A 26,065-nucleotide genomic window follows, 5' to 3' on the forward strand; every position below is an offset into this window, starting at 1 on the left:
TTTCGAGTGCTTCAAGAGAAAGAGTAAATCATTAAGAAAAAAATTTATTATATTGTTATTTTGATTTTTGTCATAGTAAATTTTCCTGTTTACCATTTGTGTTTTGTGTTATCTATTCTCATGCATATGTTAAAATTATATCTACTTTAATGCATGCGTTGTAAACATTTTCTTTTTTATTTTGGTATACGCTGCCACTTTGTGTCATCACCGTATGTTATTGGTAGAGACCGCTTTGTTTTTACTAAGAGCAATGGAAATATGTGTCAGTAAAGAGCTGACCATCAAACTGACTCCTCCCACCTGTTTACTTTAACAGGTTGTGGCAACTGAAGAAGACCTTGTCCCGCCCAGCCTGGTGCAGCCGCCTCCTAGAGCAGATGGGCTGGACCACAGAATTGCAGCTCACATTGTGTCCATCCTGCCCTCTCTCTGTCTCACAGAGAAGGAGAAAAAGGTCAGATGGCATAAGATATCCAAAGAGCTTGCATGCTTTGAAAAAGTATGGATTCTCTTTTTAAGTCACTATATTTCAATTTGAATAGAATCTCCATGAAATATTCTTATCTGAAGAAGAAAATGAAAGCAAAGCAGTGCCCAAAGGCCCTCTCCTATTGGACTATCATGATGCACATGCTTACAAGAAGTATGCTCTAAAGGTAATAATAATTGGGTTTCCCTGAGGAGAAGTGATGCAAGAAAGCCTTGTTTGTAATCATTCATTGAAGAAATTGGGGTTAGATAGTTTCACCGATGGAACTAAAAGTAATATTCAAAATGGATACCTGCTTGCAAAGTGAGACCTCAGGAAATAGAGGTGCATATGGGAGCAAAGAAAACTTGTCTAATTATAGAGGCCCAGTTAACCATTTAATTGATTGTGAGTACACCAAATTTGCATTAAAACCTTATAGTTATTTGCTTTAGCTATCTTAACAATGTGAAAAACTAGTGGAAGCCAGAGAAGGATCTCAGAAGGGAGAGATGAATATATATGAGACTTTGGCAGTTTGTCACAGCAAATGAAGAATCCATCATTTCTGTGCACCAGGAACCTCTGGCAAAGTGAGAACGAGCTTTTTTGACCTTCAGCAAAATACCAACAGTTTGTCTTCCCCAATTACCATTGATTTCCCCTGTTTCCAAATAATGAGAGCGAAGGTATCAGGTTTTGCCTTCTCCATATGCATAAGGCACTTGACAGCTTACTCTAATGTCTTCTGTCATGTTGCTCTTTTTCATCAGGACCAAAAGAATTTTGACCCAGTTCAAATTGAGCAGGAGATGCAGTCCAAGTTGCCACTGTGGGAATTCCTTAAATTCCCTCTGCCCCCGCCATGGAACAGCACTAAACGTCTAGCTACAATTCATGAGCTCATGCACTTCTGTACAAATGGTGAGTAGATTTTTTTGCCTTAGTTTAAATTCATTCATTTATGGTCATATGTGCTTCTTAAGATTACACTCCTATTTGCAAAAAGTATTTTGATTATTGAAAGAGCTTTCAGAGGCTGAGGTGGGTATTTTGGTTCTCTAACCTTGAATAATGTCATTAGCAATAGTATGACAGCTATGATACATAACATTCTTCAATTTGATGCCCTGGGTCTTCTTTCCACTGCGTTTCCATGACAAAAATAATCTGCTTCTTCCTTCTTTTTCCCCACAACGCACCCCCACATCCCTTCCTTGACATCATTGCAGAAAGCATGGTGATCCCTATCCTAGGTAAAAGCACAGAGTAGAGAGCCCCCTGGCGGTGTGGTGCCTAGAGCGTGTTGATTCAAGTTCACCTCCTCTCATAGAAGGAAGGGTCATTTTATGATCTTTGAGGACAGCGGAAAGAGAGGTAATTTTGAGAATCTAAAATCAGCTTCTCATTGCAGAGTTCACTGGGATTTTAGATACAGCCATTTCCTTCAAAAACTGTATTTCCAGGGCTGCCTGGGTGGCTCAGTCAGTTAAGTTTCTGACTTCGGCTCAGGTCATGATCTCAGGGTCCTGGGATGGAGCCCCACATCTAGCTCCCTGTTCAGCTGGGGGTCTGCTTGTCCCTCTGCCTCTACCCCTCGCCCTGCTCATGCTCTCTCTTTCTCTCTCTGTTTCTCAAATAAATAAATAAAATCTTTAAAAAATAAAAACCAACCTAATTTCCACTTGAAGCAATCAGCAGATACATTCCTACTTACAAGAAGGAACATGAAATTATAGACATCTTTATTTGACAAGAAAGCATTTACCCTAGAAAAGAGAGAAGCACCTCGTTTCATTTCTCACTCTAAGCAAATCATGAAATATTTTATTCTTGATTTGTTCTTTGATTTTTAAGTAGACATAATGGTAAGAAAACAACAAAATCTTTTGAATACTGTCATGTCATCACCTCATGGAAAGCGGGGGAGAGCCGACCCACCTGGGTATGTGGAGAACTTGGTTTACATAACCACTCTGTTACTGATGTTCCTGAGAATGTGTGTCCTTCGCCTATATCCTGCCACACTCCACCTCTCCTTCTGCCTGTGGTATGACTCCATGCTCTCTCCACCCTGTCTTACACACAGCACAGGATTCTTGTTTCTGTAGCTACCATTGCCACGTCACACATATCCTGCTTACGTGTCCCCTCCAAAACCCTTGCTCCTCTTCTTCTCTCCTCTTCTCTCTATCAGCACTTCATACTTAACAGATCCAAAACCAAACTCTTGACTCCCTGAAATTTGTCCCTTCATAGTCCTTCTTATTTCAGTAAATGGCAACTGTTTTCTTCCCAAACCTAGAGTCATCCCTGATTCCTCTTTGTTTCTTATGCCCCACAACCAATACCACCACATCCCTCACTGCCATGGCAGCCCAGGCCACTGTCACCTCTCACTTGGACTATTTCAATAGCTTTCCAGTTGGTCAACAGGCTTTCACTTTTTCACCTAGCCTTTTTTTCATGCAATAACCAGAACCATCCTTCTAAAATGTTAGTCACACCACGTACCTTCTTAACTCAGAATTCTCTAGTGGCCACCCATGTCACTCAAAGAATAATCTACACTGTTCTGCCACCCACTTTTTGAGCTCATCACCTGTGAAGGTCTCATCATTCCACTCCACTCATTCTACATTGGCCTTGCTGTGATTCCTTGAACCTGTTGGTCAACCCCTTGCCTCAGGATCTTTGCACTTGCGATTTCTCCTGCCTCCATCCCTTTTCTTCCAGATATTCACAGGACTTACTCTCCCGCTTCCTTCATATTTTTGCTTAATTGCTTAGAGGGTTTTTCTCTGACTACCTTATATAAAAAAAGAAGCCCCTCCCTAACCGCTATCACTTTTTACCCCCTCTCCTGGCTTTATCCTTCTTATCATCTCTGATATGGCATACACTTATCTGTTTGCCCTGTTTCCAGCCACCAGAATAGATACTCTAGAAGATCCGGAGTTCACTGCTAACTTTACTGCTGTGGTCCCAGCTTTTACTATAATCCTTGACAACTAATATGTGCTCAAAAGATGTTTGCAAAATGAATGAATGAGCAAACTTTCCTTAATTCTGTAACTTTTACCTTTTCCCTGTCTCTCTTCTGAATTGCCTCATGTTTTTCCCAAAAGAGCCCTCCCTGTGTCCTCATTTCTATTGGAGAAAAAGTGGAGGTTACCACGGAATCATTGATCTGCCACAATCATTTTACTTTTCCTCATGGAATCCCATGATTATTTGCTAATACCTACCTCCCACCCCTCTGCCCTGAACTTCTAAAGTGCAAGAACCAAATCTTTTCTTTGAATTTCAGGGACCTATGACAAAGCCTAATACATAGAAAACAAAGACGAGTGAGCAAGCAAGGGAGGGAGGGAGTGGGTAAATGGATAAATAAATGCTGTGAGAAAATAAATGCACAAATGAATAGGGCCAATTGAAAGCTGATAATCTTTGAAGAGCAATTATGGGAAGTGCTACACCAGTTGAAGTGGGTGAAAAGAGGCCTTTTCTGAGCCCTAAGGAACAATAAAACCTACTGAATATAAAGTATATGTTAGACACAAGTGAGTAATTTTTTTTTTACTTCAAATTAGAACAGTAGCAAAGGTGCTTTTGCTTAAAAATGATAAGTTTTAAACATATTTAACCAATATGGTACCCTGGAGAGTCCATGTGAATTAGTACTAATACACCTAATACTGATTAAGCTATGAAGCAATTTGTGAGCATTGTCTTGATAGATTATATCTTGACTGTGCAGCTTTCTTATTATTAGGTACTATCCATATTTGTTGCAAAATTGTGGAGCCCATGTTTAAAGTCAGGTCAACACCCAGCGTGACGTGACTCCCTTGTCATCGTGGTGGACAGACCCCCTGGCTGCCCCTCTGTCAGCCCTGTACCATGTGGTAATAAGAGCATTCCTAGCAGCATAGCTCCTGCTTTCTTACAGAAGTCTTGAGCTGGAATGAAGTAGAACGAGCCTTTAAAGTGTTTACTTTTGAGAGCCTGAAACTCTCTGAGGTTAATGAAGAAGGAAAGCTAATGCCTTCTGAGATGATGTATGGGACAGATTCTGAGATGTTCAACATACCATGGGACAACCCTGCCAGATTTGCTAAACAGATAAGGCAGCAATACATCATGAAAATGAATGTCCAAGAGGCCAAACCCCAAACAGGTACACTGCATGGAGGGAATCAAAGGAATTCTTACATTTTATGATTGTCAATTTTTCTAGCATTATGTCTAATGGATTCTCTTCAAACTGACTAGATACTGAAACCAAAGACAGAATTTTATTTGTGGATCAGAATTGGTCAACATCTGTGCAAGAGGATGAGATCTCTAAAGAACCTTCAGATGCTCGTCAGTCTGATTCTAATAATATGAAGCATTCTGAGCCGAACAGTAAGGAACCCTTAGACCCTGATAATATGCAGCTGTCAGGGCAGGAGACCAGTGTGAAGACTCAGGTCCAGTCTGGGCCTTCAGGTGAGCAAACGTGTGTGTGTGTGTACACTATTATAGGATGTATTAACCCCAAAAATGATTCAAGAAACATTATCTAAATTTAAATGCCTCCCTATTTCAACTGGAAGACTGTTTAATATCTAAGTTAAAATTAAACTTTGCTACTGAGCGTTATTATTCAGTCCTTGTTATTTCAACCCTTGTTTTTAAAAATATCCTAAGGCCTGTTAGTCCACTTTTACCTTAGTAAATACAGTAAGGTGAACATAATTAAAACTTTCATTAGTATTTCATAGGGTTATTGTAATTATATGAAAAAAATATTAAAAATTACCTGCAGTAAATAGTGAACTGCCCACTACAGAGCTTGGTACAAAATCAATGCTCAATGAAGAACAAGGATTCCCTTTCTCTCTTCTTTATAGCTCAGGTAATGATTCTTACTGTAGAATATACCATCATAAATATTGTTATATTAGGAGGTATAGAAGCACAGGAGACGGTTAGGCTAAATTTATTGAGCTATCTTATGCACAGCTATCAGATTAATTACCCCAAATCCAGCTGTTCGTTTCCTGCTTACAACCCTCAATGGCTCCCTCCTAACAGAACCCAACACTTTGGCCTGCTATACGTGCTTCTGCGGTCGTACCAAATTACTTTTCCAAAACCTTTCCGCTTTTTCCCTTTTGCTCACTCATGCCATGCTCTAGGCAAACAGAATTAAGCTCTATTTCCTCTACACAGCCTGCTGTTTTCAATCTCTGTGTCTTTCCTCCACAATACCCTCCACCCGGAGTTCTCTTTTTGATTATGATTAAGATTTCAGTGGCACTTCCATAAAGCTTTGTTAGATGTGTCCCTCTCGAAATGGCTCCCTTAGCATTCCCATGGTCATAATTAATCTGTGCTTCCTTTATGGCATTAGTTATCATTTCCTACTACTTATTATAATTATTCATATGGCTATATTAAGTTTCCATAGTACTATAGCTTCTTAGAGGTCACAGGTATGCTTATCTTAAAAATATTAATGGTATACTGGACCATAAAACACATCTCAGCAAATTTTCACAGGATCAAAACTACAGAGTATATTCTCAAAACCCAGTGAACTTATGGTGGCCATTAGTTATGAAAAATAATGAGAAGACACCCAAATTTTCAAAGAGAAAAAGTCACAATAGAAATTAGGAAAGATTTCAAGTTGAATGGTAATGAAAATACTGAATATCAAAATTTCTATAATGCAACTAAAGCAAGGGATACTCAGAGACAAGCTCACAGCTTTAAATGAATACATTTTTAAAAGAAAGAAAAATTAATTAGCTAAACATCAACCTCAAGTTCTTAGATAAAGATGAACAAAATAAATCCAAATAAAGTGAAAGGAAGAAAAAAATAAGTAAATTATTGACATAGAAAATATAGATGTGTGGGCACCTGGGTGGCTCAGTTGGTTAAGCATCTGCCTTCAACTCAGGTCATGATCCCAGGGTCCTGGGATCGAGTCCCACATCAGCCTTCCTGCTCAGTGGGGAGCCTGCTTCTCTGCCCCTCCCTGGCTTGCTCTCTCTCTTTCTCTCTCTCTCACACGTGCGCTCTCTCAATTAAATAAATAAAATCTAAAAAAAAAAAGAAAATATAGATGTAATAAGGAAGAACAAATACTACAAAATCTGGTTCTTTGAAAATACTTTTAAAATTTGATAATTTTTTTAAATAAAAGGCAGACCACAAAAAAAGGAAGCATAAATAACCATATTAGTAATAAAGCCATAGCAGGAATAAAAATCATCAGGAATAAAGAAATAGACTTTCCTCTGATTCTACAGAAATGTAAAAAATAGTAGGAGGATATGAACAACTGTATTCCACTAAATCTTAAAATAAAATGAGCAAATCACTAGAAAAGTATATCTTACCAACAATGACTCAAGAAGAAATAGAAACATGAATAGTGTTGTAATCATTTAAATAAATTAAATCAATAATTAAAGATCCTCCTGAATAAGACATACCAAATCCAAATGATCTTATTTACAAGTGATACCAAAACTCAAAAAAAAGAAATAATTCTAATCTTAAAAATTATTCCCAGAAATAAAAAATGGATATCCTCCCCTACTCATTTTACAAAGCTAGCATAAACCTTATAATAACACAGTCAAGCATAGTACAACAAAAGAAAATTATAAATCAAACTCATTCATTAACATAGATGCAAAAATCCTGAATAAAATACAAGTAAACTGATCTAGCAATATACAAAATGATAATAATGCATAACAAACAAGTTGTTTTTATAACAGAAATAGAGGAAAAACATACATTGTAAAAATCAATATAATTTATCAATTAACACTGAGAAAAATGATATCATCATCTCAATAGATGCAGAAAAAGTGCTTAAAACGCTATAGCAATTTACGAAAGAAATCTTAGCAAACTAGCAAGAGAAGGAAAATTCTCTACCTTATAAGGTTTATTCTTAAATTACTACAACAAACATTATATATCAAGATGAAAAGTTGAAAGACTTCCCTCAGCTCCAGGAAGCTATCTACTATAAACACTTGTATTCAATATTACATTGGAGATGCTAGCCAACTCAGTAAGGCAAGAAAAAGAGATAAAAGTGTAAGGTTTGAAAAGGAAGAAATAAAACTATTACTATTTGTAAATATTGTAAATGTAGAAATCCCAAAATAATCCACACAAAGACATCAGGATTAATATGATAGCTTAACAAGGAAGTCATGGTTATGAAAGGACACATATAAGATGTCTGCAGTGCTGGGTCTTTTCTTTCCCATTATCCAGTAAACTACACATTTATAGTCTATGTACTTCTCCACATGTGTTATAATTTATAATTTTTAAAAGCAGTAAACAAGAGTAAGTGGTCTGTGGCACAAGAGAACAGTTATTAAGTCAGTATTGACTGAATGGTCATCTTGCCATTTTCATTAATTTAGATGATGATAAAAGAGAAAGTCATCAATGGAGTAGAATTAGGGAAAATCTGCTTGCTTAGTAGAGCAGATAAGTGAGGGTGAGGGGGGACAGAGAGAAGGAGATAACATTTTTTTTAGTATTGTCCTGCTATATTCCAAGCACTCTGCTAAGACATTTTACATGTATTAACTAGTATTTGATATAAACCTCAAGTCTGTGAGTAAGATGCTATTATCCTAATTCTAAAGATGAGGAGTTGAAGACTCAGAAGGGTTAAGCGACTTGTTCAACTACATATGAGTAGGAAGTCAGGATTCCAAAAGAAGCTAACTCCAAACCAATGCTTCCTCCACTGTGTCTTGTGGCTTCCTCAGTCCCAGAAACTCCTTGTCTAGTGGTTTAGTCATACTCATAGTCTCTTCTTCATGCTGATACTTAACCTGATTTTGTTACCGAAAGGGTTGATTCCCTATTTCTCTAAGTCCCTTACCTATTAGCCAAGCTTATAAAAATAATTAAGCCAAATAAGTCAACCTGGGATGTTATGCTATTATGCATCCTGTGGGAATGTAAATATATGACAAAGAAGTCACTTTGTGTTCATGTGGATCCAGAATAAGCCAGGAGAGATATAAGGCCTGAGGTTTTTTTCTTTGTATTTTGCTTTTTTCTTTAGAGCAACTGGTGTATAGTTTTCCTCAGGCAACTTTTGCCACCTGGTGGTCAAACCATGTAAATTGGCATTCCAGATCCTGGTGGAAAATAGATGATCAGAGCAACTCTATATTGTCAGGGCTAAAAATGCTATAATGGATAGTATATCCTAGAGGCTGAGCAATCTTGAGAACTAAGCCCCCACAACCAATAAGGGATCCTATATGATGTATGTTGATCCACATCAAGGAACTCTTACAGTTGGACAGGGGAGGGTGGCCGAGTCTTGGTGTTTCACTGTGGCTGTTAACGTCTAAGGGAATTTGTTGTTGTTGATCTTGCATTTTCCCCCTAACTCTGAATCATATTTCTAAAGCAGCCACTTGAAATCATTTTAAGCAAAGCAGAAATTGTCCATGTATTTCCTGCACAACCATCTTAGCATCAAATACATATAAAAACCTGTTCCTGGATGTGAAGGACTGAATATTTGTGCTTTTCTTACCAAACACTGGATTTCCATCTGAGACTGTTTTTGAACTTGACAGGGCCTATTGGATATTTATGAAAAACCTGAGAGTTGATAACCGTGAGGCTATAGGTTTAGATGTGCCCTTTATGCTTGTTGGGTGTTTTTTTAATAAAGTAACTGCTTTGCAGAGGGATCTTGTTATCTCTAAAGTAAAACAGATTAGGAAAGCTGTTTTTCAAAGGGATGAGAAAGCATCCATTTCCAGATGTGTCAAAAACTACTGAATCACACTGTCAAAGGATTATGCGGTTGAAGGCAGAATCAGAAAGAAAGAAAAAATGATTTTTACTGTACTCTTAAATGAAGAGTTCAGATTAGTTTTAGAGTGCTCTTTCCTTTGACAAAATAACTGATGCACAATTTTTTAGAACATATTTTCTAAACTGGAGACTTTTTCTGCTAGATCCTTAAACACAGGAGGGAATATCAAATCTCCCGGAAATCTGGCAGACCACAGAATAGAATAATTTTTATTCCACAGATTTCATATCAGTTGCTTCAAGGACACATGGGACATCATGGTCTATTTAGAGTTATAGTTGGCCTGAGTTTTCTCCTGAGTAGATATATTTATATAAATACTGAACTGAATTGATTTTATAGTTTTCCTATAAATCAAAATGGAACATTCTTGCTGTCACCTTCACCAGCCCAAGGCAAGATGAAACCAGTAGCGAAAATATAACTAGCTATGCTCCTAAAAGAAAGAGAAACATTGTCCTATCCTTGGTAGACGCAATTAACTACACCCTCTAGAAGTGCAGCTATGGTTCTCTTTGCCACAGAATGAAGTTGAATCTAATGCTTACCCTAAAACAAGCTTTTGTTTTGCGTTTCTTCCACAGTTCTGCTCTCTCCCTATAGCTTTACATACATTTCCAGTTTTATTATGTGATGTAGATTTTCCTCATTCAAGCAAAACAAAATGTACTGAATCTCTCCCACGTGCTGGGTGCTCAGGGTACAGTTATGGAAAACAGGATCAAGTTCTTATTCTCCAGGAATTCACATTGAGATGGAGAGGTAGACATAAACAAATAAATATCATCAGGCACTAGTAAATGCTATGATTCAAAATAAAACAGGGTAAAAGGCAGAAAGGCTCTTGAGGAGGTAACATTTGAGCAACGATGTGGATGAAGTGTTTGAACCAGGTGATTATCTAAAAGCAAAGCATGTAAGAAAGAAAAACAAGTGCAAAAACTTTAAGACACAGCAAGCAACCTGGTGAGTCTGGAGAGGAATGAGCAAAGGAGAGTGAAAGGGATGTGTTTGGAGAGTGAAGGTGGAACCATTTTATATATGACTATGTAGGGATCAATTTGCTGTTGTTCTAAGGGTGATAAAAGGCCAAGTTGGCTCAGCTATTCAGTAACATCACAAATATGTTACCACAAGATTCATCACCCACTCCGTTTCTTTGGTCAAACTTGGAATATGCTATATAGTTTATCCATTTCTACATGAGAGATTCAGAATCACAAGAGCTATAGTTTAATCAGTGAGTATTTGCAACTCATAAAGGTACATTTTTAGAAGTGAGGGAGATAGTCAGGGCAGAATATCTGATATGATTTAGGAATGCATCATATAGGAAGCTGGGTTCTTTTCAAAGGGTTTAGTATAGCTTTTCTAGGTAGACACTGATTTAGAATTATTGACACAAACACCTTTTTGGAGGCATGAAACATGCCTTTCAGGAATTACCTTTTCAGCACAGAAACATAGATCATATGGGCAGCAAAAAGGCACAGCACTGACAAAGGCAAGAACAAAGCCCAAACACAACTGGATGTTGGTGTCTTTGATTTACAGAACAGACCACGAACAATGAGATCAAAGATGAAGGAGTCACAAAGGCTGAGCCTCTTGAAAAGGTAAGGAATTGTTTTGCTAAAAGTGTAAATACAAGTAAGATGATCTGAAAAAACTGTGACCCAAAGTGAGAAACACACACACACACACACACACACACACACACACACACAGGAGATGTTCAGCAGGAGAAGGAGGGGGGTTGCTCAGACATACCCAGACTAGCTCCAACTGGAGAAAAAGGAGTTAATTTCACTAGCGGCTTAAGCAAAACTTCCAAGCTCCATGCTCCTCTCTAGACAGTGTGGCTTGGCAACCTCACAAACACCTGCTGACCATACAGCCATGTAGAACTAATGCTGTCTTGAAGTGAGTTCAGAAAACCTGCCTATAATTGCTAACAGGACTCAGAAGAATATAACCTAACAATAAAAATATTTAGATTATGTTGCCCATAAAAAAAAAAAAAAAACTCAAAGGCATACTCTTTCTGGCAGCAGTTCTCCTAAAATGTTGCCATATGGATTTATACATATGCAGATTTCCCCAATTAGATGGAGTGCATGCTGGTTAGTTGATGGAGTCCAAGAGGGCTCCATTTGGACTTGCACAAATTAAAGCTGAAATTGCACTCCTGTGATTTTTTTAGAAACCCAAGAAGATGACTGTGGAAGCCGAGTTAGAGGACATAAAGAAAACGCAACAACGCAGTCTAATGGACTGGAGTTTCACTGAACATTTTAAACCGAAAGTTCTGCTTCAGGTATTAATGAACCGTGAGTCTCTAGGAGATGGTTGGACAGGTTTGGGGAGTCATGGGGTGATTTAGAACAGTTCACTTCTAGGTCACTCTCTCAGATCTCGTTCTGATCAATATTCCCATTTACTTCAGCTATAAAAGGAATTTATTCCCAAGTTGACAGCAACCTTATTTTTCCCATATTGCCTATCCTTTCTATTAAGTTTCCACTGCATTTAGAAGTATTTTTCTTTTTTTCTAAGATTGATTTATTTATTTGAAAGAGAACAGGGGGAGGGGCAGAGGAAGAGGGAGAGAGAGAATCTCAAGCAGACTCCCCACTGAGCATGGAGCCTGAGGACCCTGAGATCATGACCTGAGCCAAAACCAAGAGTTGGATGCCCAACTGACTGAGGCACCCAGGCGCCAAAGTATTGACCTGATACAGTTAACAGGTCAATGGAACCTGCAATAGCTAGCATTTATTGAGCACTTAACTATGCTAGCAATGGCTTGTAAGTGTTATCTGCTCATTTAATCCTTGCAACAATCCTATAAAATAGAAACTATGTAAATCGTAGGAAACTGAGATAACTTGACCAGCAGTAACTTTTGCCCAAGGTCACATGGCTGGTGAGTGAGAGAAGCAGGATATGAACCCAAGAAATCTGGCCCCAGAACTTGTGCTCTTAACCACTATGAAAAATAAGAAGGAATCGTGCATTTTCTGTTTACATGTTTTATGCAAAAACCCATACTAATTTTTGTTTTATCTTTTTTAGTTTTTATCTTACCAATATCAAAGTTTTACATCCACATATTGTTAAAGCCAAAAAGTTCTATATAGAGTCTTACGAAAAATAGCAGCTCTCTCCCACCCTTATGCTTAAATTCCAGAGGTAAAAACCTTCAAGGTATTTATTTACCTAATTACTTATTTACCTATTTACCTATTTCTGGTGTTACTTAACTCAGTAAGTTTAGTTTTAGTTTCGGTTGGGCATCATCATCAATTGATTCCCTCTTGAGAAAACAGCTCTGCCAACCCCCATGCAACACACACACATACACACGCAAACAAGTACACACTCACTCATACACTCCTACACACACATGAGCACTTCTTGCCATCTGCTAACACTGTTAACCATATCATCATTTTTGGTTAGACCAATATTCAATATATATTTCATTTGAATAAATGTTATTTATTCATAGCTGAACTATGTAAATACCCTATGATTACATTTCCCTTTTTGATACTAATTTTTGTTTTCCCCAGAGTTTGTTTTCCCATTTTCTTCATTTGTGTAGTTTACTACGCATTTGTCATTACTCACCCCCACGCTCTCTACCAAAGAGTAAAATCTCCTCTCAATACATTCAAACCTAACGGGCATTCTATCAGTTTTACTATCTAAGCCACCTCTCTCCCATATGTTCTGAACTCCCACTAGCCCTCCAGGCCTGCTTTGCGGCTGTGGACCTGGCAGTTTCCTTTATTGTCATCCTGGCCACAGCTTTGGCCTCTCTTTCCAGCCAGATACTCAGGTTTCTGAACCCCATGTCATCTTCTTTCTCGGGTTACTCTCCTTTTGTAGGGGACTATCTCTTCTAGTTGCTTCCTGAATTAAAATAGATGGCAGGACTCTGGAAAACAGTATGGAGGTTCCTCAAAAAGTTGAAAATAGAGCTACCGTATGACCCAGCAATTGCACTACTGAGTATTTACCCCAAAGATACAAATGTAGGGATCCAAAGGGGTATGTGCACCCCAATGTTTATAGCAGCAATGTCCACAATAGCCAAACTATGGAAAGAGCCAAGATGTCCATTGACAGATGAATGGATAAAGAAGATGTGGTATATATATACAATGGAATATTATGCAGCCATCAAAAGGAATGAAATCTTGCCATTTGCAACGACATGGATGGAACTGGAGGGTATTATGCTGAGCAAAATAAGTCAATCAGAGAAAGACATGTATCATATGATCTCACTGATATGAGGAATTCTTAATCTCAGGAAACAAACAGGGTTGCTGGAGTGGTGGGGGGTGGGAGGGATGGAGTGGCTGGGTGATAGACATTGGGGAGGGTATGTGCTATGGTGAGCGCTGTGAATTGTGTAAGACTGATGAATCATGGACCTGTACTTCTGAAACAAATAATACATTATATGTTAAAAAAAAAAAAAAGAAGATAGTAGGAAGGGAAAAATGAAGGGGGGGATATCAGAGGGGGAGATGAACCATGAGAGCCTATGGACTTGAGAAACAAACTGAGGATTCTAGAGGGGAGGGGGGTGGGGTGATGGGTTAGCCTGGTGATTGGTATTAAAGAGGGCATGTACTGAATGGAGCACTGGGTGTTATAAGCAAACAGTGAATCATGGAACACTACATCAAAAACTAATGATGTAATGTATGGTGATTAACGTAACATAATAAAATAAAAAAACAAAAAATAAAAATAAAAAATAAATAAAAAATAAAATAGATGGCAGGTAAATTTGGGGAGCATTGGATGTTTGAGAACATCTTAATTCTACCCTTACATCTGAGTGACATTTATATAAAATGCTAAGTTAGAAGACATTTTCCCTGAAAATTTAAAGCCATTCCTCAGTAGTGTTCTAGCTTCTTGGATTGTCCTTGAGAAAATAAAAATGAAATTCTGATTCCTGATCAGTTGTTTGAGTCTGGTTTTTTTCTGCTCTCTGGAAGATTTTAAGATCTTCTGTTTGTTCCAGTGTTCTTGGTTTCCTGTTGCTGGTTCTATTTCCAAGTATCATACTGGTAAGCCTGGTACAATCCAGAAACTCCTGTCTTTATATTCTGGGAAATGTTCTACAGTCATTTCTCTGATCATCATCTCCTTTCCATTTTTTCTCTTCTTTCTTTCTGGAACTCCTGTTATTCTAGTGCTGGACTTCCTGGACTGAACTTCCAATTTCCTTACTTTTCCTCTCCTAATTTCCAATACCTGCCTTCTTGTTCTGGAGATATGGCTCAACTTTCACCCAGTTCTTCTACTGAGCCTTCTATTTCTGTTATCATCATGGTTAATTTCCTAAAGTTCTATTTATAATTGCAAATTACCTTTTTATAGCATCTTGTTCACATTCCCTGATACCATATCTTCTCATCTCTGTGAGAATGTTAAAGTCCTTTGAAGTCTTAGTGTTTTCTCCCTGCATTGTCTCTTTTTCCTCAAGTTCGTTTTGTTTTTTTCTCAAGCTTTTTGGGGGGTTTTTTTGCGGGGGTCTTCATTTTTCATATTAGAGCATAATACCTAATGACATTTGCCCTTTTGTTCATGTTAATAATGAGACACTAAAAATATCATAGGAAGTGCTGCATGAGCTCAGGGCCATTTATTTGTCAATAAATGGATTTCATTTTGGGATATTTGGCCGGGTGGTTTCCTTGGGAGACCCATCAGTGTTGGTGTATTAGTCTGTACTCTTAAGCCATTTAGATTCTCCAGGGGAAAAAATCCTAAAATCCTAACCAAAAGACATAATTTATCTGTCAGGGATTTGGGAGCTGGTGGGGGGCGGGGAAGGCAGTTAGGCTCCTTGCCATTCAACCTCTAGATCTACATAGTTCAATGTGTAACCACTAGTCACATGTAGCTTCTGAGTACTTGAAATGTAGTTGGTCCAAATTGAGATGCTCTGTAAGTTTGCTATACTATATATATATATATATATATATATATAACTTATATAATATAATATATATAACTTATTATCGTATATATTACAATGTATATCCTATATACTTGGTATAAGTATATATACCAAATTTCAAAGATTTAATATGAAAAAAGGTGATATATATCATTAACAATTTTTATATTGATTACATAGTGAAATGATAATATTTTTGACAGATTGGGTTAAACAAAATATATTTTTAAAATTAACTTTATCTGTTTCTTTTTACTTTTGAAGTGTGACTACTATAAAATTTAGAATTACACACATGGGTCACCTTATATTTCTTGGACATCAATTTATACTTTTATGAAATTCCTTTTTTTTCTGTAGTACATCTCTCCCTTGGCAGTGCCTAGGGTCCCCTTCTTTGAATCCACTGCATCATTCTGTAGGTAATAATCCTCCCTTTGTCTGCTAACGGGGGAGATGGGCAGCCACCCCATTGCTCAGAATCATCAAGGGCTTCTGGGGGTCATAATAGCTACTTAAAAATATTTTAATCTTCCTATTTTCAGTGCCACTTTCTCCCCACTCTCAGAGGTACCTAATACTGCCATTTCTTGAGCTTTTCTGCACTTCTGCACACAAGTAAGTTTACTTCTGACCTCTGGGAAATTAACCTTAGAATTTGGTTTTCTATGTCTGCTGTCAGTTATCCCTTATCCTTCTGCTTTCCAGCTTCTAAAGTGTTGTCTTTGTCTCCTCTCCTGTGACCCTCAATTTCATGATATTAAAACCCAAAAATTTTACTGTTCTTTTAGTGAGGTGTCAAGAAGCACATGTGTTTAATCTTTCATCTTTAACTGGACATTTATTTCAGACTTTATTTTTTTTCAACTTGGCTCTGTCCTCACCATTCCATGAAGCTTCATGATCACTGTCCTGCCAGATCTAATGGACATTTATCTTTCTTCATCTTCCTTGACCTTTTAACAAGATCACAGAGCTGGTCACTTCACTGTGAAATACTCCTCACTCTCGGTTTCCAAGATGCCATACTACACTTCTCCTCAGTGCTCTGTTTGAAATTTTGTGGACCTAATGTCTAAATATCGAAATGCCTGGAGTCTCAGCCCTGAACCATCTTCTCTCTACTGTAAACATTCTTGTGATGATTTCATCTATATATATGACCTAATGCTAATGACTCCTAAAATTTTATCTTCCAAATGATTTCTCTTTTGAGTTCCACACTAGAATACCTAACTCCAAATTCCACTTGAATTTCTGACAGGCATCTCAGCTTCAGTGTCTCAGATGAAGCTCATAATTTTCCCACCTAAGCATGTTTCTCTCCTCACCCATCTCAGAAAGTATCACCTTCAAGCCAAAAGGCTAAGAGTCATCCTTTATCTCAGCTTTTCCTGTGTCCTGCATGTCTGATCCATCATCACACTTGGATGCCATCAAAGCTCCTCACCATCTCCACTGTTGCTACGTCAGTCCAGCTACCATCCTGTTGTTCTGCCGTAGGATCCTCCTAATCATCAACCCCCACTTCTGCTCTTGCCCAATCCATTCTATGTATCAGATAGATACTCCATTAATTTAATCTTCTTAGGATATGTCTTTGAATCCAGGATGATCTATAAAAATCTTAATCAGATCTTAAAGGAAAATCTTCCCTTGTTCACTTTTGTTTTCCTAGAACCTACACAGTACCTGCCACATAGTAGGTATTTTTTTAACTGAAGTATAATTAACATACAGCGCTATATTAGTTTCAGCTGTAAAATATAATGATTCAACTATTCTATACATTTCTCAGTGCTCATCACAGTAAGTGTGCTCTTAATCACCCCACTGGGTAACCCCCCCTCTGGGTAACCATCAGTTTTCTCTCTGTATTTAAGAATCTGTTTTTTTTGTTTGTCTCTTTTTTCTTTGTTTATTTGTTTTGCTTCGTAAATTCTCCATATGAGTGAAATCATATGGTATTTGTCTTTCTCTGACTGACTTATTTCATTTAGCATTATACCCTCCAGATCCATCCATGTTACTGCAAATGGCAAGAGTTCAATCTTTTGTATGTCTGAGTAATATTTAATTATATATATATGCAATAAATATATATTTAATTGTATACATAGTATACATACTATAGTATTGTATATATAGTATACATTATATATTTATTTATATATATCTATATATGTATATCTATATCTATCTATCTATCTATCTATCTATATATATATATATATATCACATCTTCTTTATCCATTCACTTATGGTTGAAGATATGGGTTGCCTCCATATCTTTTTTTTTTAAGATTTTTATTTATTTATTTTGAGAGAGAGAACGAGCATGAGCAGAGGGGAGGGGCAGAGGGAGAGGGAGAAGCAGGCTCCCTGCTGCACAGGGAGCCCTATGCAGGACTCGATCCCAAGACCCCAGGATCATGACCTGAGCTGAAGGCAGACGCTTAACCAACTGAGCCACCCAGGTGCCCGGTTGCCTCCATATCTTGGCTATGGTGAATAATGCTGCAATAAGTATGTGTTTATTTTTAATTAAAAAAAACTATTAGTTTATGGCACCACCAATATTAATATAGACTAATAGGTAAAAGCCAAATAGTAAAAAAAAGGAGAGGAAAGATATTATATGAAAACTTGTCAAGTACTGATTGAGAGCAACTATAACTCTGAGAAACTTAGTGCTGTAAATTCTAGCAGCCGAAGTAAATATGAAAACAAATTTTGCAGAGCTCTCTAATGGAAAGAAGGATATATATTCATTGGAAATGAACATATTTGGTTTGGGGGTTTAAAGTCTAAAAGGAATTTGCTTTTCCAAAAAATAAGTAATGGATAGTACCCTCTGTAACAAAAACAAACAAAAGCAATTCACGCAAAAATATTCACCACATGTGTATTTCTGGTATTACTTCTCAGGGAACAGATGTAATAGTTTAAATGCCACTCCATAAAGACTCTCATACAGGGGACTAGATTGGGGAAGTCAATGTATTATTTTGGTAATGCTACCAGTGTAAAATTGAAAGCAAAAGTAAAACAGCCCTTTCCTAACATGATGTGCAATTCTATGACTTCAGATCACCCAAAGAGTAGAAAACTGAAAGTTCCTACATGAGATTGATGTTGAAAACGAAAACAAAACAACAACCCACAGCTATCTAATTTATTTTCCTGTGACCATGTTTCCTTATGTTGATTAGCAGTGAAATGGAAGCAGGACACAAGTGTGCCTGCCCTCTCTACCCCTCTATTGGTAGCTGCAATTGCAGGGCATGCTGAGGGTGGAATGTTTTGGAAAAGGCCAGGGGTAGAAGTCATTTGGAACAGTATGTGTGAGAAAGACTACTCACTTCGTTTCTCTATACTACAGCTTGGTATAGTGGAGAGCACTCTTTGGAATGCAAAAATGGTGACACTTGGACTGATGTGAGCACTGGCCCTAGAACTCATGAGCTCTGTGTTGTTGGACGAATCTCTTATCCTCTCGCAGCCCCAATTTCCACTGAAAAATGAGGATTTTAGTAATTTGAAATGGGAAAAATAATTGTACCTATTGATCTGGGGTTTTTAATGATGATAAAATGAAATGATCTGTTTGAAGGCATGGGAAATGTTAAATAACTGCTTGACTTAATTATTATCCCCTAGCCTTAATAAAAAAACATTTGAGCAAATTCCTCTATGCCTGGAACCTAGTAACTGTTTTCCTATAAGAGTTGCTGAATTCAGCTCCAAAAAAAAAAATCTACCACTTATGTTCTCACGAACAGTGAGACTAACAGTGTAGAAATAAAAAGAGGAAGATAAGGGGGCTGAGATATGCCCTAGCAGGAGACCCTTCCTCTGGGGTGGGGGGAGACACAACAATGCAAATATTTTGATTTCAGGTTCTTCAAGAAGCCAACCAGCAATACAGGTGGATTGATTCTTATTACCATACCCAGGACAACTCTCTACTTTTAGTCTTTCATAATCCAATGAATATACAACATCTGCATTGTGAACATTGGAATATTGCTCTTCACTCCAATGTTGGATTCAGGTAACCAACTTAGTTTAGTTAATAGCTATCTTAGTTTAGTTAGCTTGTTAGTTACTTAGTTACTTGGTTTTTAGTTCCTTAGTCTAAGCAAGGTCGTTCAAGTCAAAGAAAACTTCAATTTAGTTCACCAAGTTGAATGTTTGAGGCGTACCAGCCACTGTGATAAGCACCAAGCTATACCACTAAAGAAGACAGTCATCATTCCTGGACCAGTTAAGTCTAGTGAGGATACTATTACCTTACACTTGATTTATTTAGGTTCTAATAAAACTGCGTCTGAAAGATTTCAAGTAGAAACTATAAAACATGACATTCTGCATGCTGATTTTGGGTAACTCCACTTGATCTGGGGAAGACTCAAAAGTAGGGCAACTGAGTGACTTATCAACACACAGCCAGTCGCTCAGCAAACTGAGACCTCTAAGAATCAGTGATTTTTTTTTCTTCCAAGCTCCTTAATTATTTCTTCACGATCTTAAAGCTTTGTTCTCCCTTCTCAGTAATGATGAGAATATTTCATTATTTTTTTCACTGCTGGTTAATATATATCCAGTATTTATTATTTGTACAGCATTGTTTTAGCTTAAAAGGATACAGAAAGATAGAGAATGGACTTACAGAATAACTGGGGGAACAGGTCCTGTGCTAATCCTTTGCTTACATATACAGCCTACATAATATAGTGCATTATTTTGGGAAGGGTAGAAACACTTCACATGGAAAACCATTTAGAGATAGTGGCTCCTTGGGGGCTGGATGGCAGGGCCCAATGGGAGAGATGATAGTGTGAAAAGATGAAGAACAGATTATCTACAACCTTTGCAGTTCTTCTAAAGTTAATCTTCTATTCAGGATTTCTATTTCTTCTTCAATTACTTTTGGTAATTTACATTGTTCTACAACTTCATGCATGACATTTGGATTTTGGATGTCTGTTAGAATAAAATCAAACATTTTTCTCATGTTCAAATGTCCATTCCTGAGACAGATATATTAGTGTCTGTCTTTATGATTATAATTTTGTCTGTTTCTCCTGTCAGTTTTGCATGTGTACTGTGTGTATATGTGTGTATGTTTAAATTTATTTTTGAATCTGTATTTTTAGAAGCATTCTTCTTAATGCATTGTAAGTTTTAGCAACATTTTAAAATGTCCCTCTTGTTCCCTTGAATGCTTTTGACCTTGAATTTCACCATGTTTGATTGGAGTCTCTTTTATATAAAAAATTACTGATATAGCTTTCTCAATCATTTTATGTGTCAACTAGGAATTATGTTTCACAATATTAATAGAAAACTGACTACAGTGGTTAAACTAATAAGGGGATTATTTTTCTTCTGTAGTGAGAAATCTGGACTTGGGCAGTGTCTCGGGGATAGTGCAGCTACTCACCAGAGTCATCAAGGATCTGGACCTTTTCTGGCTTCCTAGCCAGCCATCTGCCACCCTTTTATTTTTCTGCATCATTTTGATTTGTAGCTACATATCTTTTAAATATCAGCTTGGATTTTTTCAGCTACTCTGAAATCCTCTGTCTTTTAAAAGATTTTAATAATAATAATATTTTAAAACTTTATATTTTATTTTATTTTTTATTTTTTACTTTTTTTAAAGATTTTATTTATTTATTTGAGAGAAAAAGTAGGAGAGACAGTGAGAGAGTACAAGCTGGGAGGAGAGGGAGAAGCGGGCTTCCTGCAGAGCAAGGAACCCGATGCAGGACTCGATCCTAGGGCCCTGGGATCATGACCAGAGCCGAAGGCAGACACTTAACCGACTGAGCCACCCAGGCACCCATATTTTTTAAAGATTTTATTTATTTGAGAGAGACAGACAGTGAGAGAGAGACCATGAACAGGGGGGAAGGGTAGGGGGAGAAGCAGACTCCCTGCTGAGCAGGGAGACCAATATGGGACTCAATCTCAGGACTCTGGATCATGACCTGAACTGAAGGCAGATGCTTAACCAACTGAGCCACCCAGGTGCCCCTATTTTATTTTATTTTTTTATTTTGAGAGAGAGAGAGATAACACAGAAGTAGTGGGGGAGGAGCAGAGGGAGAGAGAATCTTAAGCAGGCTCCATGCCCAGCTCAGAGCCCAACGGGGGCTCTATCTCATGTCCCTGAGATCACAACCTGAGCCAAAATCAAGAGTCAGATGTCTGTCTGACTGAGCCACCCAGGTGCCCCTAAAACTTTGTATTTTAAAGAATTAATCTATTCACTTCTATTTTTATCAATAATGTCTTTGGCCTCATTCTTAGCATTTAATAAGCATATTTCTACTTTAGGATTAATAATCCCTTTTCTTCCTTTAGTTAGATTGAATTTTTAGTTCATTCTTAGTGTGTGATGTTTTTAAAGTTATACATTCTATTTGTATCCTTCTAGAGGTTATCCTTTTAAATCAGATATTTAAATATTTTATATCATAATTGGAGTTAATGAGTATTAATATCATTTCACAGAAAATGTTAAAATTTTTAACATATTTCCACTTACTCCCAACTAATAGCCTACCTCCATTTTGAAATTTTATTTCCAATTATTAAGTAATATTTTTTAATCACAGACAAGTAACACAAATAATTATTTACATTTAATTACAAATTGTACTGTTTTTCTCCTCAGCCCTTTTATTTATATCCCATGTTGTCTTCTTTCTTGAATTTATTTTTTCAATGCAGCTGGAGTACATTTGTGAGTAATTCTTTCAGAAAGTGTCTGTGGCTGGTGAATTCCTGAATCATTGCATGCTGAAATATTCTCTATTTTGTCATCTCATTTGAACACTGATTTGGCTGTGTTCCCTCATCATAGAAAAAAAGCAAGAACTCTAGGTTTTATTTGAAAAGCAGACTCATTGAAAGGTTCTGAACTGGAGAGAGACATGATCTGACTTAAGAATGAAAAGAATCTTTCTGGTGACTGTGTTGAGAATAGACTATAGGGCGTCGAGAGTAGGGACACGGAGACTGGTTGGGAGGCTACTGCAGCCATCCTAGCAAGAGGTGATGGTGGCTTAAACCAGGAAAATAACAGTGAAGTAAGTGAGAAGTGATTAGATTTTGAATATATTTTAAATATGTGTTTTAAAAAATCATTTGGGTCTCCCAACAGATTGGAAGAGGAGTATGAGAAAATAAGAGTGGTCAAGGATGCCTTCAGGGCATTTGGGTTGATCGACTAGAATATAGACTTGCCATCAGCTAAGATGCCAAAAGGCTTGACCTTGACAGGGCAGTTTGGAGAGGAAGATCAGTCAGTTTGGGAACAGGTTGAGTTTGAGATGTCTTTTCCCTTCCCAATGAAGATGTTGCATACCCATAACCCATAGTCTACAGTTTTCAGTTTATTTCTTTAAAAGGGATCAAGAATGAAAGAAAATTGTGAAATAACCTGAGTATAGAATCCCTCTAATTTTATTTTTCAAGCCTTAGGCCTTACTTTCACACAATTTGACAATAACTAATCTTGATTGTCAAACCTAAATATTTCAAATTATTTCCTTAGAAACAATTCTCTCAGGACATTCATATGTTATAAGTATACATAACATTTCATTAAAAATAAGTACAATCATCAGCATAAATAGAATGAATGAGTTTGGGAACAGATATGACCTCCTCCTGGTGAACAACAACTGGCTGGTGTGAGCCTAAGTGCACAAGCAGTGTAGGGCACAGTATTTAGGGTGTGGAAATTTGCAGGCCAGTAAGTTTTATAGAAAGACTGGAGCATTTCAATTAATCCAGTGAGTCATTAGCTGTCATCAATTAAAAGAGTTTCTATTATGCTATAAAATTTCCTTAAAAAGAGATTGCACCATATTACTCTCCAGTTAACAGTGTTGAGAGTATCAAATTTTTTAATCTTCTACTGGGCTGGAAACATCTCATTTTTAAATTTGTATGTCTTTAATTGTGGATGAAGTTGGCATTTTTCATATGCTCACTGGATATTTGTATTTGACTACTTTGTACAAATTACATCTAGGATATATCTGAGTCTATTGCATTTGTTACATGGGCAATTTAGGATCAGTTCATTTTTGAAAAGTTCATTTGCACAGTTGGTATCTTTAGTATTGATTGATTATAATTAATAGTAACTCAATTGTCATTTGCTCTTTTTTGCTTTTTTTAAAGGAATTATTTGGAACTTGTGGCAAAATCCATTCAAGATTGGATCGTAAAAGAAGAAGCCATATATCAGGAATCTAAAATGGCTGAGGAAATCGCTAGGACGAAGGCTGAGCTGGAATTGAAATCTGCTGGTGCCAAAATCACTTCTCCTGGCAAAATTAATGCTGTTAAAAAATCTAAAAGTAAGTAACTGGTTGAACTTACATGTAAAGTCCAAAGACATCCTCCTATTTGTTAATGTAATCAAGACTGGATACTTAAATATTAAAAAGAGTTGCCTATAAATTTCTGTGACTCTTTACTTTCTCTAAAAAATAGAATAGCTGCATTCCAAATATGATGAGGTTGATGATGGGATAATGGAATATTTGTCTTATATTGATGCCACTTCCTGCCAGACCTAGAAGATTCGATCTGTCCTGCAGATTAAATGTAATGTTAGGGAAATGCCAGATGTCTTTATTTTGGCAGGGTTGATAGGTTCAGCTATCTAGGATTTATTGATAATATATGAGGCAAATTCAGAGTCAGTATCTCTCCATTAGAATACTTATAGATTCCAAAAGTGAGATTAAAACAAGACCTTTCTTAGAAGAGCAAGCAGAAGAGTCCCAAGAATAATTGGGGGTAGGAACCTAAAAATAAAGGGAAAAAGGATTCTTGGGGGCTTTTAACAGGCACTTGACAGGATTTGGGATCAATACATACATTTATTTTTGTTCATTTCCATGGCTTTGATGTTGTTGGGGAAGGGAAAGAGGGTGAAAAAAAAAAAAGAGGAAGGATACTTGATAAAGAAGTAAAGCAATGAGGGAACTTGTCTGGAAAATAGGGATATCTCACTAGGTTCATGCATAGGTAATGTTTTCCATGTTAATAATATTCATTATTTCTGATAGCAGAAGTTGAGAGTGATTTCTCATAAAAAAGCAAAGCTATATATTTTCCAAAGATTTTGCAACTTCTGTAAATTACCAAAGGAATTTGTGCTGGCTTGATTTTTAAAATAAAAATTAGAAAGCCAAGTTGGTAATGAATCAGTCACCATCCACCAAAATGCTTATATAATCAATCCATCCATCAGCCTGGGCTTCCTCCTGATGGTGCCTGGAATGACGGATGGGACTATATAAAAAAGAGAGGTAGGGCCACCCTCTCACAATAGAGTCTAGGGCCACACTTCTCTATGAGCAGGAAAAATTGTGGGTTGACTGCCTTTTCTTTATTCTGCTTCTGAACAGAATCAAAAGCTTAATTACCATCTAGATGCCTGAGGGAAATCCAGATAATGGTCAGTTTGGGATGGGAACACACTTGGTAGGTATTGCGTTCAGTTTGAGACCTTTTAAGTCAGGAAAATTGAAAATCTTCAAAATGGAACGACTATAATGGCAAGAGCAGGGCTTCAATATAAGTTAGATTTGTTCTGTGTGGTCTTTTAAGGGGTTAAACTAGGATTAATTAGGTTAAAGCTGTAGGGAGAGAGAGACCACTTCAATAAAAGCTTCAAGGTCGCAACACAGTGAGGATGGAATGCACTGCTTCCACCAACAACAAGGACGAGGACAATGGTGACTTCCTCATCTCTGGAGGAGCTCAGTTCCACTTCAGACATCCACTCTGGAGACAGCGAGAAAGAGTGAGGGATGAATGAATGGAGAGTTGGACTTGATAGCCTTTAAGATCCCCTATAATCCAGGGCACCTGGGTGGCTCAGATGGTTAAGCGTCTGCCTTCGGCTCAGGTCATGATCCCAGGGTCCTGGGATCGAGTCCCGCATCGGGCTCCCTGCTAGGCGGGGAGCCTGCTTCTCTCTCTGCCTCTGCCTCTCTGTCTCTCTGACTCTCATGAATAAATAAATAAAACATTTAAAAAACAAAACAAAACACCATTCTTAAGATCCCCTATAATCCAGAAATTTGGTACTTCTATGAAACTTGGTTGTAGAGAGTTACTAAGAAGTTTAATTTTCTCTGGTTATAGGTAGCAAAGGAATGAGCAAAACAGAGATAGTGGATCAAGAAAAAGAAAAAGAGAAGGAAATCAAGATTCCTTTCATTTTAGAAGGCTCTCTCAAGGTAATTCAAGGAAAGGCAAATGACACTGAATCATTACAAATTCAAATTTATTGTGTGGTAGAGAGTTGGTGTGGTGTAACAGAAGTGATCTTTTTAACTAAACTCTCAGAAATAATTGAATCTGCAATGAAAAAGCAGTCTCTCCACCGATCTGTCTCCTTCTCCAGGTGATAAACCTTTAAAGGACTCTGTGTCATTCATTTTTATATAACCAAAATCCAGGGCAGTGCCTTGTTCATACTTAGTATACTGTCTGTTTCTGTTGCAGGTGTTTGGTTTTTGTTTCTAATTTTTAATCGGAATTTTAATTACAAAATTGATATATGGCTTATAATAAATCAAAATTACTTTGGCTCTCCTAAGCCCCTGAAAATAAGAAATAATAACGATTTGGTATGCTCTTTACTCATACATGCAAGCATGCACAAATATAAAGAAGGTCTTCATTT

At 37.2% G+C, this 26,065-nt stretch overlaps 1 protein-coding gene across 1 annotated transcript in view; it reads left to right on the forward strand.

The window, feature by feature from the left end:
- The window catches only part of SPAG17 (sperm associated antigen 17), a 226,243-nt gene that overhangs the window by 96,545 nt on the left and 103,633 nt on the right, over positions 1-26,065 (forward strand). The window contains exons 11-20 of the mRNA XM_032419281.1: positions 320-457; positions 546-659; positions 1,246-1,396; positions 4,425-4,652; positions 4,748-4,966; positions 10,905-10,966; positions 11,554-11,667; positions 19,239-19,393; positions 23,542-23,724; positions 25,526-25,616. Coding sequence (XP_032275172.1) covers positions 320-457; positions 546-659; positions 1,246-1,396; positions 4,425-4,652; positions 4,748-4,966; positions 10,905-10,966; positions 11,554-11,667; positions 19,239-19,393; positions 23,542-23,724; positions 25,526-25,616 — 1,455 coding nt within the window. The remainder of the gene's footprint in view (positions 1-319; positions 458-545; positions 660-1,245; positions 1,397-4,424; positions 4,653-4,747; positions 4,967-10,904; positions 10,967-11,553; positions 11,668-19,238; positions 19,394-23,541; positions 23,725-25,525; positions 25,617-26,065) is intronic.

The sequence above is a fragment of the Phoca vitulina genome, unplaced genomic scaffold (genome assembly GCF_004348235.1).
Source record: "Phoca vitulina isolate PV1807 unplaced genomic scaffold, GSC_HSeal_1.0 scaffold2, whole genome shotgun sequence".
Taxonomy (NCBI): domain Eukaryota; kingdom Metazoa; phylum Chordata; class Mammalia; order Carnivora; family Phocidae; genus Phoca; species Phoca vitulina.